Source organism: Protopterus annectens, chromosome 8.part0, assembly GCF_019279795.1.
Source record: "Protopterus annectens isolate FY-2018-M chromosome 8.part0, PAN1.0, whole genome shotgun sequence".
NCBI lineage: Eukaryota > Metazoa > Chordata > Ceratodontiformes > Protopteridae > Protopterus > Protopterus annectens.
In genome coordinates this window covers 792,096,324-792,111,734 of record NC_056741.1, presented here as the reverse complement: position 1 = coordinate 792,111,734, position 15,411 = coordinate 792,096,324, and the positions used below count along the sequence as shown (strand labels likewise).

Here is a 15,411-nt window from a genome sequence, read left to right as displayed (position 1 = left end):
CCCTCATCTGTGTTATGTATCCTGCTCATTCTCAAGAACTGCCCCTTGAGAACATTCTTACTCACATGTCTAGGGTGCATACTTGATTTTTGTAGGATGCAATTTTTTCTGCTAGGTTTTCTGTACAGGTCTGTAGTTAATCCCCCAGGTTGCATCCTACTTTTACATCTAAAAACTCTATTCTCTCATTAGAGTACTCATAAATGAACCTCAGTAAGTTGGTAGACATATGAAGATAATCAATAAATTGTTCTAATCTTTCTACTGTACTTCATAAAAGGAAGACGTCATCTACAAAACGTACATACTGTAAAATTGCATCACTAAAATCATTGCCTTGGAGTAGAGTATTGTGCTCCCATTGTACCAATGCTATTTATACATTTTACTAATAGTTATACATTTTTTTTAACATTTATAGCATTTAAGTAATTAAAGCTTTTAGATAAATGCACTTTCCAATTTAGTACATTATCCACTGTGATAGGCTGTCTTTTAATTAAAAATTTGGCTGTTCAGTAGTATGATTTAAGTCTGAAGAAATGATCAGTTTGGATCGTGAAAGCGCTAACTTCTTATTAAATTTTGCTTTTCTTCCTTCAGTCATGGTTTGTTCGTTATTATTTTTCTCTTTGAGGTGAATACAGAGCATTTTACCCAGTATCTGTGCCTTTTTTATTACGTTTACTTTGTATGGATTATAGTGCTGGGACATGGCTGAAGGGTATGGAGTAGATCTCGACTCTAGTCAAGGAAGGAATGCAATGCCGCAGCACCGCCCGAGCCATTTTAGTCGACTTTTATTTATTGAGAATGATCCCTTGATGGAGAATCCAGTATTTCCAGATACTAGTATGGCTGCAATAGACCAGGAAACACACACTAAATTCTGGGAAAGATTTAGAATTTTTGAAAACAAACTACACAAACTTAAGAGGTTTCAGTGGCAAAGATTCCACTTAGAAGCATCACTCAAATTACAAGATAGTCCCAAGGGGACTAAGGGTGTTTACTATGCCCACCTATGGAGATATGTATCCCGATCTTCTGCAGAAATGGTAGCAACTGAATCTACAGCTCAGCTAGGATTATATGCACCTACTGATAGAATACCTTCTACCACAAGAAAGAGACACTCAGTAGTGAGCTAGAGGTGCCACAGAATGACTTGTGCTCTAATTTTTCAACTGATGTTACAGGAAGCAAGCTTGATGATCTGCATGAAAGTGTTTTGAACTATGAAAAAAGGCTGCAGAACACCAAGCTTAAAAAACTGCAGAGACTTGAATAATTTCCAGCACAGAGAACTCTTTTCTTGACCTAGGCAGTCCAAGCAATGTCAAGAAACCCCTCCCAATTTAGATGACGTGAACTCACAAGCAGCGACGCCCCTTATGCCTAACCAAGAGATGCAAATCTCTACACGTGATTCAAGTGACAGGAAATTCAACAACTCCCCCTGTATCCCAGAAGTCAAAGGAAAGTAAAAGACCTTTGGGAGACAGTTCAGTAGCTAACCATGCCAAAAACAGTTCAAGTAATGAAGCAGTTTCTTTCCCATTAGTTGCCCAACAAACTGTAGAGACTTCAATTCTACCTTTTGTACTAAAAAATGCATTACCAATCAGAGAGAGATGGAAGAGGAGAGGGAGAACTCGTCAAACACAAAAAGGAGATATACGCCAGAACCAAATGATAACTCACAGCAAGAATCAAATAACCTGGTAATCAATCTTTCTTCTTTTCAATTAACAGAAGCACAGTCTTCACTGTTGAATAAAGGACTTTCCTTCATTCCTGTGCAAAAAACAGTAATGGTAGATTTGCTGACAGAACTCAAACTTTTTGGCAGGAACTTAACCTTAAAAACCATGTTTAAGGACAGTGAAGCTGGGAATGATTATTGTTTTAAAAGACCCAGCACTTTTGTACCCAAGATGCATCCCATGGTAGAGGCTTATGTTAATGTACATGAAAAACAAATTAGGGAAGATTTTTTAGAAAATAAACCAGTAATGTTTTATAATTTAAATAGAGATGAATCTGAAGCTCTTACACAACTAAAAGCAATGTAGTTCATAGAAAGTAGACCAGCTGATAAAGGGGGAGGGGTTGTCATTATGGACAAAATGTTTTATGTGCAGCAGATGCTTGAACTTCTGAATGACAGGGAAACAAACCTACAAATCACTAAAACTATGGTTAGAGGTGTTACTGACAAAACTTCTGTCCTAATTTTTGATTTATTAGTGTCCTGTCAAATTATGGAGGAACTTTTTAAATATTTTTCTGTTGACAATCTGGTAGTTCCTATTATTTATGGACTACCAAAAGTACACAAAGATCTGACGTGCCCCTCAATGAGACCTATAGTCTCAAGTAGAGGCTGGGCAACTGAGGCTATATCCATTTTTGAAGAGAAGAGCTTGCACCCTGTTTTGGAAACTTGTGGTACTATATTAAGAGACACTAAGACATTTCTTGGCTTACTTTATGCTAAAATGAGAGAGCTGAATAATGACTTTCTTTTTATTACGATGGACATAGTATCTCTCTTTACAGTAATACCTAATGAATGGGGCATTGAGAATGTACGTGAATTGCTATGTACTAAAAATGTTTTTACTTCTGCTAAAATTAACCTGATATGTAACCTACTTGAGATTATTTTGGAGAATAATGTGTTCATATTTAATGAGACTTTTACTTGCAAAAGATTGGTGTGGCTATGGGCACAGCTTGTGCCAATAGCTACGCCAACCAAGCATTGGTACAATGGGAGCACAATACTCTACTCCAAGGCAATGACTTTAGTGATGCAATTTTATGGTATGTACGTTTTGTAGATGACGTCTTCCTTTTATGGGGAAGTACAGCAGAAAGATTAGAACAATTTATTATCTTCATATGTCTACCAACTTCTTGAGGTTCACTTATAAGTACTCTAATGAGAGAACAGAGTTTTTAGATGTAAAAGTTAGTAAGATACAACCTGGGGGATTAACTACATACCTGTACAGAAAACCTAGCAGAAAAAATTGCATCCTACACAAATCAAGTATGCACCCTAGACATGTGAGTAAGAATATTCTCAAGGGGCAGTTCTTGAGAATGAGCAGGATACATAACACAGATGATGGGTTAAATGCAGCAGTCTATTTTGAGGAAAGATTTTATGGATAGGGGCTATAATCAAACTGAGATAGATGAAAGTGTCAGTCATACGTATGAAGTACGTAATAGAGACTGCTGCATTTAACCCATCATCTGTGTTATGTATCCTGCTCATTCTCATTCTGCCCATTAGGTTTGCCACACAATGTTCTGCCTCTCAATGTATAAGCAAAGGAAATGCAGTCTGACAGCCACTTGGATAATGTCACTTTTGACACAGGTCTGCCCAATTTGGATTTCAAAAAAAGGAACAACTGGCTGGATTTTCTAAAGATTTTTGCCCTGTCCAGGTAAAATTTCAATTGTCTATACACATCCAGGCAATGCAGCAAATACTCACCCTTGTTCGGGAAACTAGAAAATAACACAGAAGGTGAATAAATCTATTCAAATTACTCTCTGAAGCTACACCATGCAGAAAGGAAGGATTGGTGCGGAGTGAAAGCCTATCTTTGTGAAATACCAGATACAGAGAAGAATCTAGTGCTTACAGCTCGGAGACTCTCCTGGGTGAGGTAATGGCCACAAGAGACAAAAGTTTTCCAAGACAACTTTAGATCTGAAAACAGAAGATGGTTCAAAAGGAGGGCCTGCAAGGACCTGCAACATGAAAGGCAAACCCAGGGAGACCAGATCCCGAAAGGAAAGACAAAAAAAAATGTACCTTTGAGAAATGCCTTGGAAATTTTTAGAGCAGCCAAAGGAACATTATCTCTACAGACATGAAAATTGTAAGTGGATGCCAGTTGTGCTTTGATTGCACAAAAACTAGAGCCTGAATTAAACAATTCAGGAAAAAACTGTAGAACTAACTAAGGGAGCAGAAAAAGGATCAAAATCATTGAGATTCCGACCACACCATAAAACATTTTAATTTACTGGAACACACTTTCCTAGTGGATAGTTTTTGGGATGAGAATAAAACATGCACAACACAGACAGCTTCGGATTCCTGGCAATCAAGGGAACTGCAGAAACCATGTGGTTAAACTTGAGGGACTGCAGACTGGGAGGATTCAGACCCACTGGATGAGAAATGAGATCCAGAGTGGGCTCCAGAACCCAAGAAGGGCATCCCAGAAGAGGCCACAGAAAGGAAAACCACAACTTATGAGGTCAGAAGGGAGCTATGAGGATCACTGTCACTCTGCAATGGGCTGGCTTCTGTAAAAACTTGACAATCAGAGGAACTGGGGGATAAACATACGGGATACCCAGGGGCCAAGCACACAGAAATGTGTCTCTGGGTGACTGCCTCTGAGGGGGTACCAAGGCATCATAGCGACTGCATTTGGTGTTGGAAGGGGAAGCAAAGAGGTTCCAACATAGAGTGCCTCAGCGTCAAAAGAAGAAGAATATGTCTGCTCAAACTATCAGCCACAATGCTGGACCTCTCCAGAATGTGCACTGCAATCAGAAACCAATGACAAGAGATCACCCATTGCCAAACCTTTAAGGTCTCTCAAAAAAGAGGATAGGAACGTGTTCCTCCCGCTTGTATAGACATATGGTCCATCTGGATCGAAATCACACAGCTGGGAAGGATATCCTGGAAGGCCTGTGATACAAGAATAACTACTTCATCATCTTCAGGACACTGATGTGAATACTGGCCTCTGCAGAAGAGCAGGACCTCTGAACTGTTCTCCCTTCAAAATGCCCCCTACCTAAGAAGGACTGCATCCGTGGTGACAATGCCCACAGGATGGTGAAGACCTGTCTCCCACTGGTCACTGAAGGTGATTGTAGTCATCACCAAAACTGATCGTGACACACCTTTGTCAACCTGATGGGAGAGTCCACTGCAGATTCCTCATGTCATACCTCGCTAAAGGGGACAACCCTACTGAAGCTGCCATGTGGCCTGAGAGTTTCAAAATCACATCAGCTGGAGGTTTTACAAGAGTAAGCACAGATACAGCCTGGGATCGAAGGCTGATCACTCTGGAACTTGGCAATTCGACTGATGGTATCCAAGTGGCAACCTATGAATTATATGGTCTGAACAGGTAGTAGACTCTACTTTAGGTAACTGACCGTTATCCCTAACTGGCCGCACAACTGGAGTTAGGTATCCCTGGCCATGACTAGAAATGTTCTCATGGGAGCAGTGAGGAGCCAATTGTCCAGATATGGAAATACCTGAAATCCATGCAAATGAAGCCAGATTGCAACCACTGCCATGCACTTGAACACCCAGGGGGGTGTTGCTGGCACTGAATGGCAGGGCTCTGAACTGGTAATGACTGGCCTCCAGGAGGAAGGGGAAAAACCTCCTTGAGATCCTCTCCTTGAAACCTATTAAGCACATCTACTCATCCTAACTCAGCAAAGGTAGAACAGACTGCACCACGACCATCAAAAATGTGGTCAGATTCACAAAGGGATTCAATCTGCTCAAATCCAGAACTGGCTTGGAGGTCTGTGCTCTTGTTTGGTACCAAAACACCTTGAGAAGACTCCAGATCTTTGTTAGTCTGATTGGACCTCTTGGATGCCTATTTGCCAGCAGCTTCTGAAACTCTAACTCTGCCTACAGTGTCTGACAGGATGGAATATCTTGGAGATGTTTGTGATGGAGCTTTGGAACTTCTAAAAAGGGAATGGTATAACCTGTGGATTTAACTCAACACCAATGCATCCAAGGTGATGGCCTCCCAATGTTTTGGGTGAAGAGTCAAGCAAGCCTCAACTGCCTCTAGCGCAGGACAGTCGGCCAGCCCTTCAGGATCGCTGAAAAGGCACACCAGAGAAAATTCCGCAGAAACCCTGATTTTGTGAACCATCACCTGCCCCCATAGGCGGCACCCATTATGATAGCACACCCGGCCACAGGTAGAACCCTCAGAAAGTGTGCCCTGGGAAGACTGCTGTGATTTTTCAAAAAAAAAAGTCTCTTTACTCTTAGGCCCAAACACGGAACAGCCACTGAAAGGGGAATTAACAAAGGATACCTTGAAACAGTCAGCAAAGTTATACAGCCGCATCAAGTGTGGTGTCACATGGCAATGCTGTTGCTAGCTGCTTGGGACACTCCATCAATTGTGTTTGCAATGAGTCTCATGGCAACACCGGCAACAGATTGAAAAGTAGACGGTTCAGTCTCCCATGTCTTTTGAACTTCTGGAGATTGCTGAGTCTTCACGTTCCTTCAGATTTCAGCCACAAGATCATGCTGAAGCCTTGTCAAGTGGGCTAAACAGTTGACAGCCCTCACAGTGAATGTCTCTGAGGCACAAGATCGATTCACTACATGGTCAAAAGCTAGAGATTCTCTGTTCGGGGGATGGACCAAGGAACTCTCCTCAGGAGATTTCCTTCTTGGTGGCTGCTGTCACCACAATCGCATCCATGGCTGGGCCCTTACAACAATCCGGTCAATCCTTGAGAGGGGCAACAATTTTGTCAGGCTTCTTAGGAACAGGCTCCACTATGTCAGATTCCTTAAATGCCCTCCGAGAAACTAGGTCATTGAGCACATCCAGACGGGGAACCACCTAGGGTGTGGATGGTTCCACACTAAAGGCCTCCAAAAATATTGACGCCGTCAGAAAGGGGGCTTCAGTGGTCCAGCCCTGCGCTCGAAAAGAAGCTCCAAGAGAATACCAAAGGAGGAGTCATTTTGCAGTGACCAGGGGAGCCCTCTCCTTCTTTGAGGTCAGTATCCTCTGGGAAGTCAAGGTGCTTCCAATTGCCGGAGACCTTCCACTCAGGAGATGCTGCTGTATTGGGGGGAAAAAGGTAGGATGCCAGATCAGGAAGCAGACTGAAGAACAGCTGGCACGGGCTGTCTAGGAGCAGGCTGATGACTGCCCGCAGGCGCAGATGAAAATGAGGATGGAACACCAGCTGAAGAAGACCGACCCATCTCCTGAGCAAGGAACATCCACTCCATGTCAAAGGTGGAGGTGGAAGCTGGCCTTGTGGGGCTGACATTCCCAGTAATCAAAGATACCGGAGACATGCCCAAATCTGGTGGAGCTACGCTTTGCACAGATTTCAAGACTGGAGCCAAGCTGTTGAAGGTCAAAGCTCCAAGTGTGTGCGTGTGTGTGTGTGGGGGGGGGTTGAAGCTGGAATCGTCAAACCTGACCTGGAAATGCCAACCTTGTTGCCAAGGCTCCGAGGTCCATGGCTGGATCAAGACCAAGGTACTAGTCTGAGCAGATGATGGACAAGTCATCCGATCCAGAGGGTGGAAACACAGCGGGGTCCGAGAACCTTGGAAATACAGGGACCAAGTTAGGAAACCAGGGTGATGGAGACAAGGTTCTGGGAAGCAGTCCCGGACCTGAAGGGATAAGACCTAATTGCTTCTAAGTCTGCAAAAAGAACCTCATCAGCTGCTCCAAGTCTGATACTTTGAAAACACTCGATGACAGAGTGGAAGAGGCCACAAATGGGGGCTTGGAGGGCCACCAATGCATCCAAAAGGGTAGCACAAGTCAGAAGAGGGTCTGGGCGGGGAGACAGAGGAGTACTTCTTTCGATCCACTCTAAAGGGCTTGGAGTCCTTGGGAAGGTACTGAGGCTTGTCAAAGATGTCCTTTCGGTGCCAAAGAAAAAACAGTGAGATGGAGACCCTTAAGGACTCACTTAGCCCTCTCACTAACTGCCCTAGACCAGATTCCCTTGCAGATTAGGAAGAGGAACTGAGGTGCAGAGCCCACAAACAACAGTTGCACTTACTGGGCACATCTCGTGAGGGCAGCTTGTGCCCAACAAGCAGTACATTTTTTGAATCCCTTATCCAGGGATAATGGAGAATCTAGCAACAAATACACACAATACACAGAATAAAAACACTACACTAAACACACACTAGACAGAAAACTATCCTGCTTAGAAAAAGAGAATCACAGTGCAACCAACAATGCACAAAGGCGGGAAAAGCCTGCTAAATATACACACACAAAAGAAAACAATTCTACACCTAAAACTAGCCAAACTACCTAAACTATTCTACACATAACCTACAAAATACTCTATCGAAAGGGTAGAGGAAGAAAATAGAAAAAAGCTTACACAAAAGCACCAAAAAAGATACTTTTTATGGACCCACAGATCGAGCTACAGACAGGAGTGACATTACTCTAGATCCAAGGTGTTTGTTGAGGAGTGGCAGATTGTGGTAGGGAAGGTGGAGCCGAGGGAGTTGAAGTCTTGAGGATTTAGTCAGCATTGGACAAGAGTCGGATTTGATAACCCACAGATTGAACCAGATGGAGAAGACAACATCAGATCTTAGGTTTCCACTGAATCATCTGACATGAGACATACAGAAACTCCTTCCTGCTTTAGAGAGGTTATATACTGGCAACAGAGGTGCCACTAAAGAAAAGTGGTGTGCTCTTAAAATGTAATACCTAATATCAGACCTTCTCGGGTAAAAGATATTTTTCTTCAATTGCCCCACATTCTCTCCCTTTGCTGACAACAGGGCTGCTCCTACAAATCCAAAGTAGGAATCTTTGCAGACATGTACCAAATTATACCCAATTAAGAAGGTTATCTTCATGCACCTTGTGTACCAAAACACTACATACTCACCGAATGCAGAAGGAGACATCTGTTGCATTAGTGCTCGGCATTCTAAGGGGCGGTACAATGAAACCAGCGGCGAAGTTGCTCTATCAGCTCCAAGTGACTGACCACTTGTACCTAATCAACAGGAATCCAAATGAAGAATTTAAAAATTAAGTGAACATAATTTTCCCCACCCCATTTAATTTTCCACATTATTACGCCCCAGGATGAATAACTCCTGCCATTACTAAGGGAGGGAGTACACAGTTGGGGGCAGGCAAATGACTGCCTTCACAACTTCTGTCAACTTTCTCAACATCTACTTAGAGGATATGAAATACAGAAGCAGCCATCCATCCCATTTTCCCTACAAGGCACATTCTTTACCCCAAATGATACACAGCTTCTCCAATTTGACTGTTGAATGCTAGCAATTACAAAAGGTAAAGAGACAAAGCTCAAAAAATTTAAGACCATATTAATGCTGTTAAGCTGCTTAAAATGAAACTTGTGTAGATCACGTGACAAGACCTAGCTCCTACTCCAAATCATACCTCAACTGCCCAGATTTTGCCTTGTATTTGTGATCTGCCCTGGATTCATTTTCTAGAAAATCACTGAGGATTACAAACAGTAAATAAAGCCATCCATTAAAATTTCAGTGTTCAGAAAATGCATACTGATGCAAAATATATGGCTTTATCAGTTTTTAAGGGACTGGAGTAATATTTAAAACTGTCCTTGATTTTTGGGCCTTTGTCCCCCTCCATTAGTCTTGCCCTTTCCCCAATACTTGAGCAAAGAAGTTAAGAGCTATGCTTTTTATTAATAGAAAGATCAACAGGATGCCGCACAAATATAAAGCGCAGTGTGGCCACTATGGACAGCAAAAAAACAAGAATAAAACAATGTAACAATGCTTCTATCAGTACTGGAATGGACACCAAAAATAAATTCTGACTTCAACAAACAAAACAAAGGAAACTGACATGAAAAGGGCAAATGCACTACAAGATTAATGTACAAATGTGGGGCACGGCACAGGGCCTGGTGAAAAAGCCCAGTATCCTGACCTACCTGCTGGAATGTATTCCACACCCTGTCAACCATTTACATTTTACAAATTGTGTTAGATGTCACAGCTATAAATATCCAGAAATTTCAAGCAGCACAAGACTTAATGGTACTCTAACTTCACCTGCCCTTTAGTTTACTTAGTGTGTTCAATTAAATTAATTGAACTATGCCAAAGGCATAACTAAGACTGTGCAAAGTTTGCAGTGCATTATTAGCAGCTCTTTTTGACCCTGGAAATCCTCTGGTGTGTGTGGTTTTAAAGATGACTTGTTTTCTTAGTTACTAAGATCAGAGCAACACAAACCTGCCTTTCTCAGTTTCCTTCCACTCTCAGTATCTCCGCTTTCTATACCTTTAACAATTCATTTGCACAAATCTTACATGAATTCACTGCATTCGTATTCCTACCATTTCCTGTCTGTATTCTTCATTACTACCTTATTTCACTAGATTACAATACTGTTAATTCCTACTTCTCTGTAATGCTTTGGGCCTAGGTCATGGCTAAAAGGTTTTGTACCAGTCCACTATCCAAAAAAAAAAAAAAAAAAAAAAAAAAAAAAATAAAACCGTCTGTAACAAGACAGAGCTAAGTAAAGAAATCATGAGGCATTATGTAGCATTATGTCTCTGCAAACCACAAACAGATATGGGAGCACATTACATGCAAGATATCTACCTGCCTGTATCAACTGATAAAGATGCTTAGAAAGCTACAGAAAAAAATTAAATCACCAAGGAAAGGAAAGTAGTTATCATGCAGGAGTACATAACAGTGGCACAACTGCATAAATAAACTTGTTAGCTTACTGACCCGGCAAAAAGCAAAACGTAATTAGCTGTGACAGTGCCCTTACAATACATGTATGTTAAACTGTACCTGGTATACCCTGTGCCACCTAGCACTGTAGACTATACTTCACTCAAAAGGCAGCTTCCATTCACAAAGACATAATGGTCTACAAAATTATGTTCCTTCATGTGGTTCTTTTCAAGGTTGCCTATGCCTGGCTATATAAACCTTATATCAGCTAACTCACTCAGACAAATCCCTCCACTATGAAATGCCAAGGATATGCAAAGACAATGCAGGAAAAGCCTTCTCAGCAAAGGTATTCAAACAGGAGAATAGCTCTTCAGCTCAAATATCTGAATACAGAACAGTTAATAGACAAGGATCCCACAAAGGGCTGACCACCCAAGCCATTTGTGTGCATTGTGAAGTGTCGAGAGAGACTTGTGTTCTTTGAAGTAGGGTATTTTTTCATGAGTTTTCTAAGAAATGACCTTGGAATGGTTAGTCATTTCTTAATACTATACTGTCCATTAAGGAATCGTTTACGATGCATAACCTCCCTTTACTGCAGCAAACTACACAGTACAGCAACACTGTTTTACTACTACTAGTCACTTCATTAGAAAACTACACTTTTCTGTCTGGTACTGCAGATTTTTTATAAAGTCTACTAACAAAAGTGAATCTGGTTAAAGATCAACAAATGTTGCCATACTGTTAACTGTCCTTCAATAAAACTTTTAGTTAATGGAATGCTTTCTGGTATAAGGCAAGGTTACATGCTCTGTCCCTATCTAATCTTTGTAATGAACCCTTAATGAGGTATGTCTCGCGCAATAAAAGAGTTACCATTATAAAGGCTAAAGGGATCAAGATAACAATACAACTCCTTATTAATATTCTGGTATTGGTCAGAAAAGGCATTTCTTAACAGTACGTTTGGAGCTAACAAGCAACTCTATTAGATTGAATAACGGTATAACTAAAAATGGAAAAAAAATAACAGTGCTTGTTGCTGAACCCATTTTCCAGAGTTACGGACATTGAAACAAAAGAAATTTAGGTATTAACATTACATTTATATCTGGAAACTTACTTAAAAACTTTAGGTGACCATAGGTAGAACTAATGGCACAATCTGTTACCTTTATTTTAACCAGTAATTAAAACACACAGGAATAGTCAGGTACACTAAAAACAGCAACTGGTAAAACTAATTTAATACACAGACACAACAGTTATTTGTCATGTAGGAAAACCAATCAAATAAAGGTCTTCCTTGGAAAAGCTGTTTATGCCTATAGCAAGTGAAGGACCTAACATTCCAAAGACACTACTGTACTTCGTTACATCCCATCTGACTAAACTGATTCTACAGACATTTAGAAATTTAATGGTCTAAGAACTTACCAAAAGTAAATCTTGAACTACAGAAATAACTGCATGCAAAACACTTTTGTAGACTAAAAGGGTTAAGAAGATACTTTCAAAGAAAAGTACGCTTGTGTAAGAATATACCATAACAGTATAAGCTTGAACAGATCACTGCTGCAGTACTCTTGCCAATCAAGAAGTATCCTACCAGGGCATACCATATGGCCTTCCAGTTTACAAACACATGGACACTTTCCTCTTGTGTCGTACATCTCACCTACGCACAAGACTACATGAAAGTACATAAAGGGTCATGTGGGTGCGAAAATCTTCCAAGCTTTCTTGCCCCATGCTTCAGCAAAAAAACAGTCTAAGGCTAATAGTCTTAAGAAAATGATCTCAGATAGAGGAATAATGAGGGGATGGGTTAATTAAGGATCTACCTTGGTCAAAGGAAGATAGAATAATACAGACATGAGGGAAGGAGAGAGGATACACGTACTCCAACAGAGATCTAATGGAATATCTGTTATGCTAAGTTCTTACAAAACTGCACTGCAGATTCATAGGTCAATACTAGGGCTGTTGATCCACAGGCCCATTAGTAGGATAGCCACAACACCCCAAATTAAAGGTGCCACTGACATGACTAATTTATACCTAGTTTAAACTTCTTTCCATGAGGGCTTAAGGGGCCAGACCTGGGCTGTATCTACAGCTACACCTACATTCATCCAGGGTCAGGGCGCTACTTTGCTTTACATTCATGTTCTTCATTAGATAACTATTGCAGTACTACTGACAACTGGGAAGATTCCCAAAGCTTTTATGCTGACTGAAAGGTGGCACAGGCTACAAAAACTGAGGTCTAGTACATCTTATAAAATGGATCTGCCAAAACCAGCTCTGGCTATAGTGAAAACATAAATCTTACAATGTTTACTAAATGTATGACTGGATGTCAAAGTTGCTGCTTCCAGAATGATCTTGAATCCAGACTTTTGAAATCAGGTCCTAAAGAGGCAACAGCTCTATAGGTGTGACCTGATCTTGGAGAGATTCTCCATGGAAAGAGCAACAAAAAGCAATGGCAAGAGAAATTTCCCTGGAGATGGTCTACTTAGAAACTGGGAAGCCTATATTTTTCTGATCAAAGAAAAAAAAAATAATGGTCAAATTTTCTGATGACTTTTGCATTGTCCAAACAGAATTTTAGCCGTCTGTGGACACTTACTAAATAAATAATTATTTTTCCCGTCTTCTGAAGACTGTCCCAGACTGATTAAGAGAAATTTCCGTGACCACCCAAGGCATAAATGATGGCTAGTTCAAAGGCTTATTTAAAAGGAGGAAGGATTAGTTTTTCAAGATCATAGTTCAGCTTCTCAAGGAGGATGAAAGGATTCTCCTGGGGTCAGATATGAAGGATGTCTTTTAGGAATTAACCTCAATGTGAAGAAAAATGGGATCCATAGTTAAGCAGACTAAAATGAATGACAGATGCCCCTTGACTGAGGGATACGCCAGCCCAGAGTTGAGCAGCTCACACTAACATTGAAGGATAAGTGTCATCGCCTGCTGATAAGGGTCCTGTCTTTTTGCTGTGACGCAAATAAAAAAATCATTTTTATTTGGAAATGCAAGATTTGCCTATTGCAGGTTTCCTGGCCTCCTTTATTACGTGTAGCAAATCTTCAGAGTAAAGGTGGCGGAAGGGAATTAGAAACATATCATCCAAGCAGTCATTATCAAGACTTTTTCGATTTGGATGAATTACAGAACCCTGTTGTTGTATGAGCAAGACCATGCTGTGAGGGAACTCAGCAAAAACAAAGTCACTGGAAGCACTTTCGGATCATCTTTCTGAACTCTCAGAAAGCCCTTTAGAACGGTAGGAAAGGCATAAAGGAATTTCCCTTTGCAGAGATTGATAAGGCATCCATTTTCCATGTTTCCCTGCATGAAACTCTGGAGCAGAACATTCTAAGCTGCCTGTTCAGAGTGGAGGCAAAAAGGTTTACCTGGTAAGGTCCGCACTGACGGAAAATCTGAAAAGATTTCTCTTTTTAATGTCCATTTGTGAGAGTTTGCATCGGATCTGCTCAGGCTATAATGTTTTGAAAAAGGCATACACAGAAGATTAATACTACTTACAGGATACACCTGTTGCACCTTTATGGGCTTGCTGGCCATCTGATCTCTGATGGGATGTAGGTTGCCAACAGAAACAGACTGTGATGAAGAACAATTTCCCAAGCCCTCATGGCTAACCCACAGAGACGACAGGATTTTGCCCCCCTTTGTTTGTTGACATACCACATGACTGTGGTATTGTCTATCAAAATTTGAAGTGACGATATACGTCTGCACCTGTCCCATCTTGAACATACTCTTTGGACTTTGATGCCCGTGGAATAAGCTTCTTAAACCAGACCTGAAGCATCTATGAAGACTTTCTGATGGGGAGCAGGAACCAGAAAAGGCACTCCCAAACTAAGTGATACCCGGTTGACCTACTACTTACACTCCTCCCTCATGAAGGGAAAGAGTGGAACTAGTAAGTTCAGAGGGTGATAATACTGTACCCAAACGGAGTATGGCTAGTAGAAGCACTTGCATCACTCATGCCATGAAACCCAGGGCTCTCAAAATCCCTGTTGTAGTGGTCACTTCTAAAAATGGAAGGGACAGTAAGTATGAGGTCAGAAACTGTACTCGACTAATGAAGGAATGCCATCATGCAAAAATTGTTCAGTTGGCATTCCAGAAAAACTAGATTGTGTGAAGGCTGCAAGGTGGATTTATTCTTGTTTAAAGTGTAATCTAGGTGAAGAAATAGATACACAGTGAACTGTACCATCTTGCAGAGCTTTTTTTCTCTTGAGGTAGACTGGATTAGATCATTTAAATAACGGTAAACATATAGAAACCTTGAAGCCAGCAGAATGCTATCACATTGGCTAAACAATTCATGAACACGCATTGAACTGCAGAAACATCAAAGGGCAAAACAGAAAAATGAAAATAAGAGCCGTGATCTGATGAACAGGAATGTGAAGATAGGTGTCCTTCAAGTCAAAAAGTAACCAGAAAAGCTTGCAGGAAGATCACAAGATGACGACTTTGGAAAGAGAACATCCCAAATTTTGAAAGTATTAGGAAAGTGTTCAGAACTGATAAGTCCAAAATGAGTCTCCGTCTGCCCTTCTTTTCTTGGTACAATGAATTTTTGGTGATATGGGAGATTCTATGGTGCCCAGATGGCATGGCACCAAAGGAAGACCATCCTCCTCTTAGCAAAGTATAACTTACTTCCATTAGTTTTTTTGGGCTCAGGATATGTGGCAGATCATCTGAGAACATGCACCTAAAGTAATGACAGTTAAATGATCCACACTACCTGCATTAAGAGTTACCTAGTTAGGTGAACTATGGATCCTTTGTTCTGAGTTGAGAAACCCATA

The 15,411-nt window shown here is 41.0% G+C and overlaps 1 protein-coding gene across 4 annotated transcripts in view; it reads right to left on the bottom strand.

Moving 5' to 3' along the window:
* The window catches only part of OTUD5 (OTU deubiquitinase 5), a 1,783,333-nt gene that overhangs the window by 113,522 nt on the left and 1,654,400 nt on the right, over positions 1 to 15,411 (bottom strand). For 3 of the 4 annotated variants that reach the window (XM_044080259.1, XM_044080260.1, XM_044080262.1), the window contains exon 8: positions 8,725 to 8,835. The exons of the other annotated variant lie outside the window; for it this stretch is intronic. In XM_044080259.1, coding sequence (XP_043936194.1) covers positions 8,725 to 8,835 — 111 coding nt within the window. The remainder of the gene's footprint in view (positions 1 to 8,724; positions 8,836 to 15,411) is intronic. 4 annotated transcript variants of the gene reach the window in all.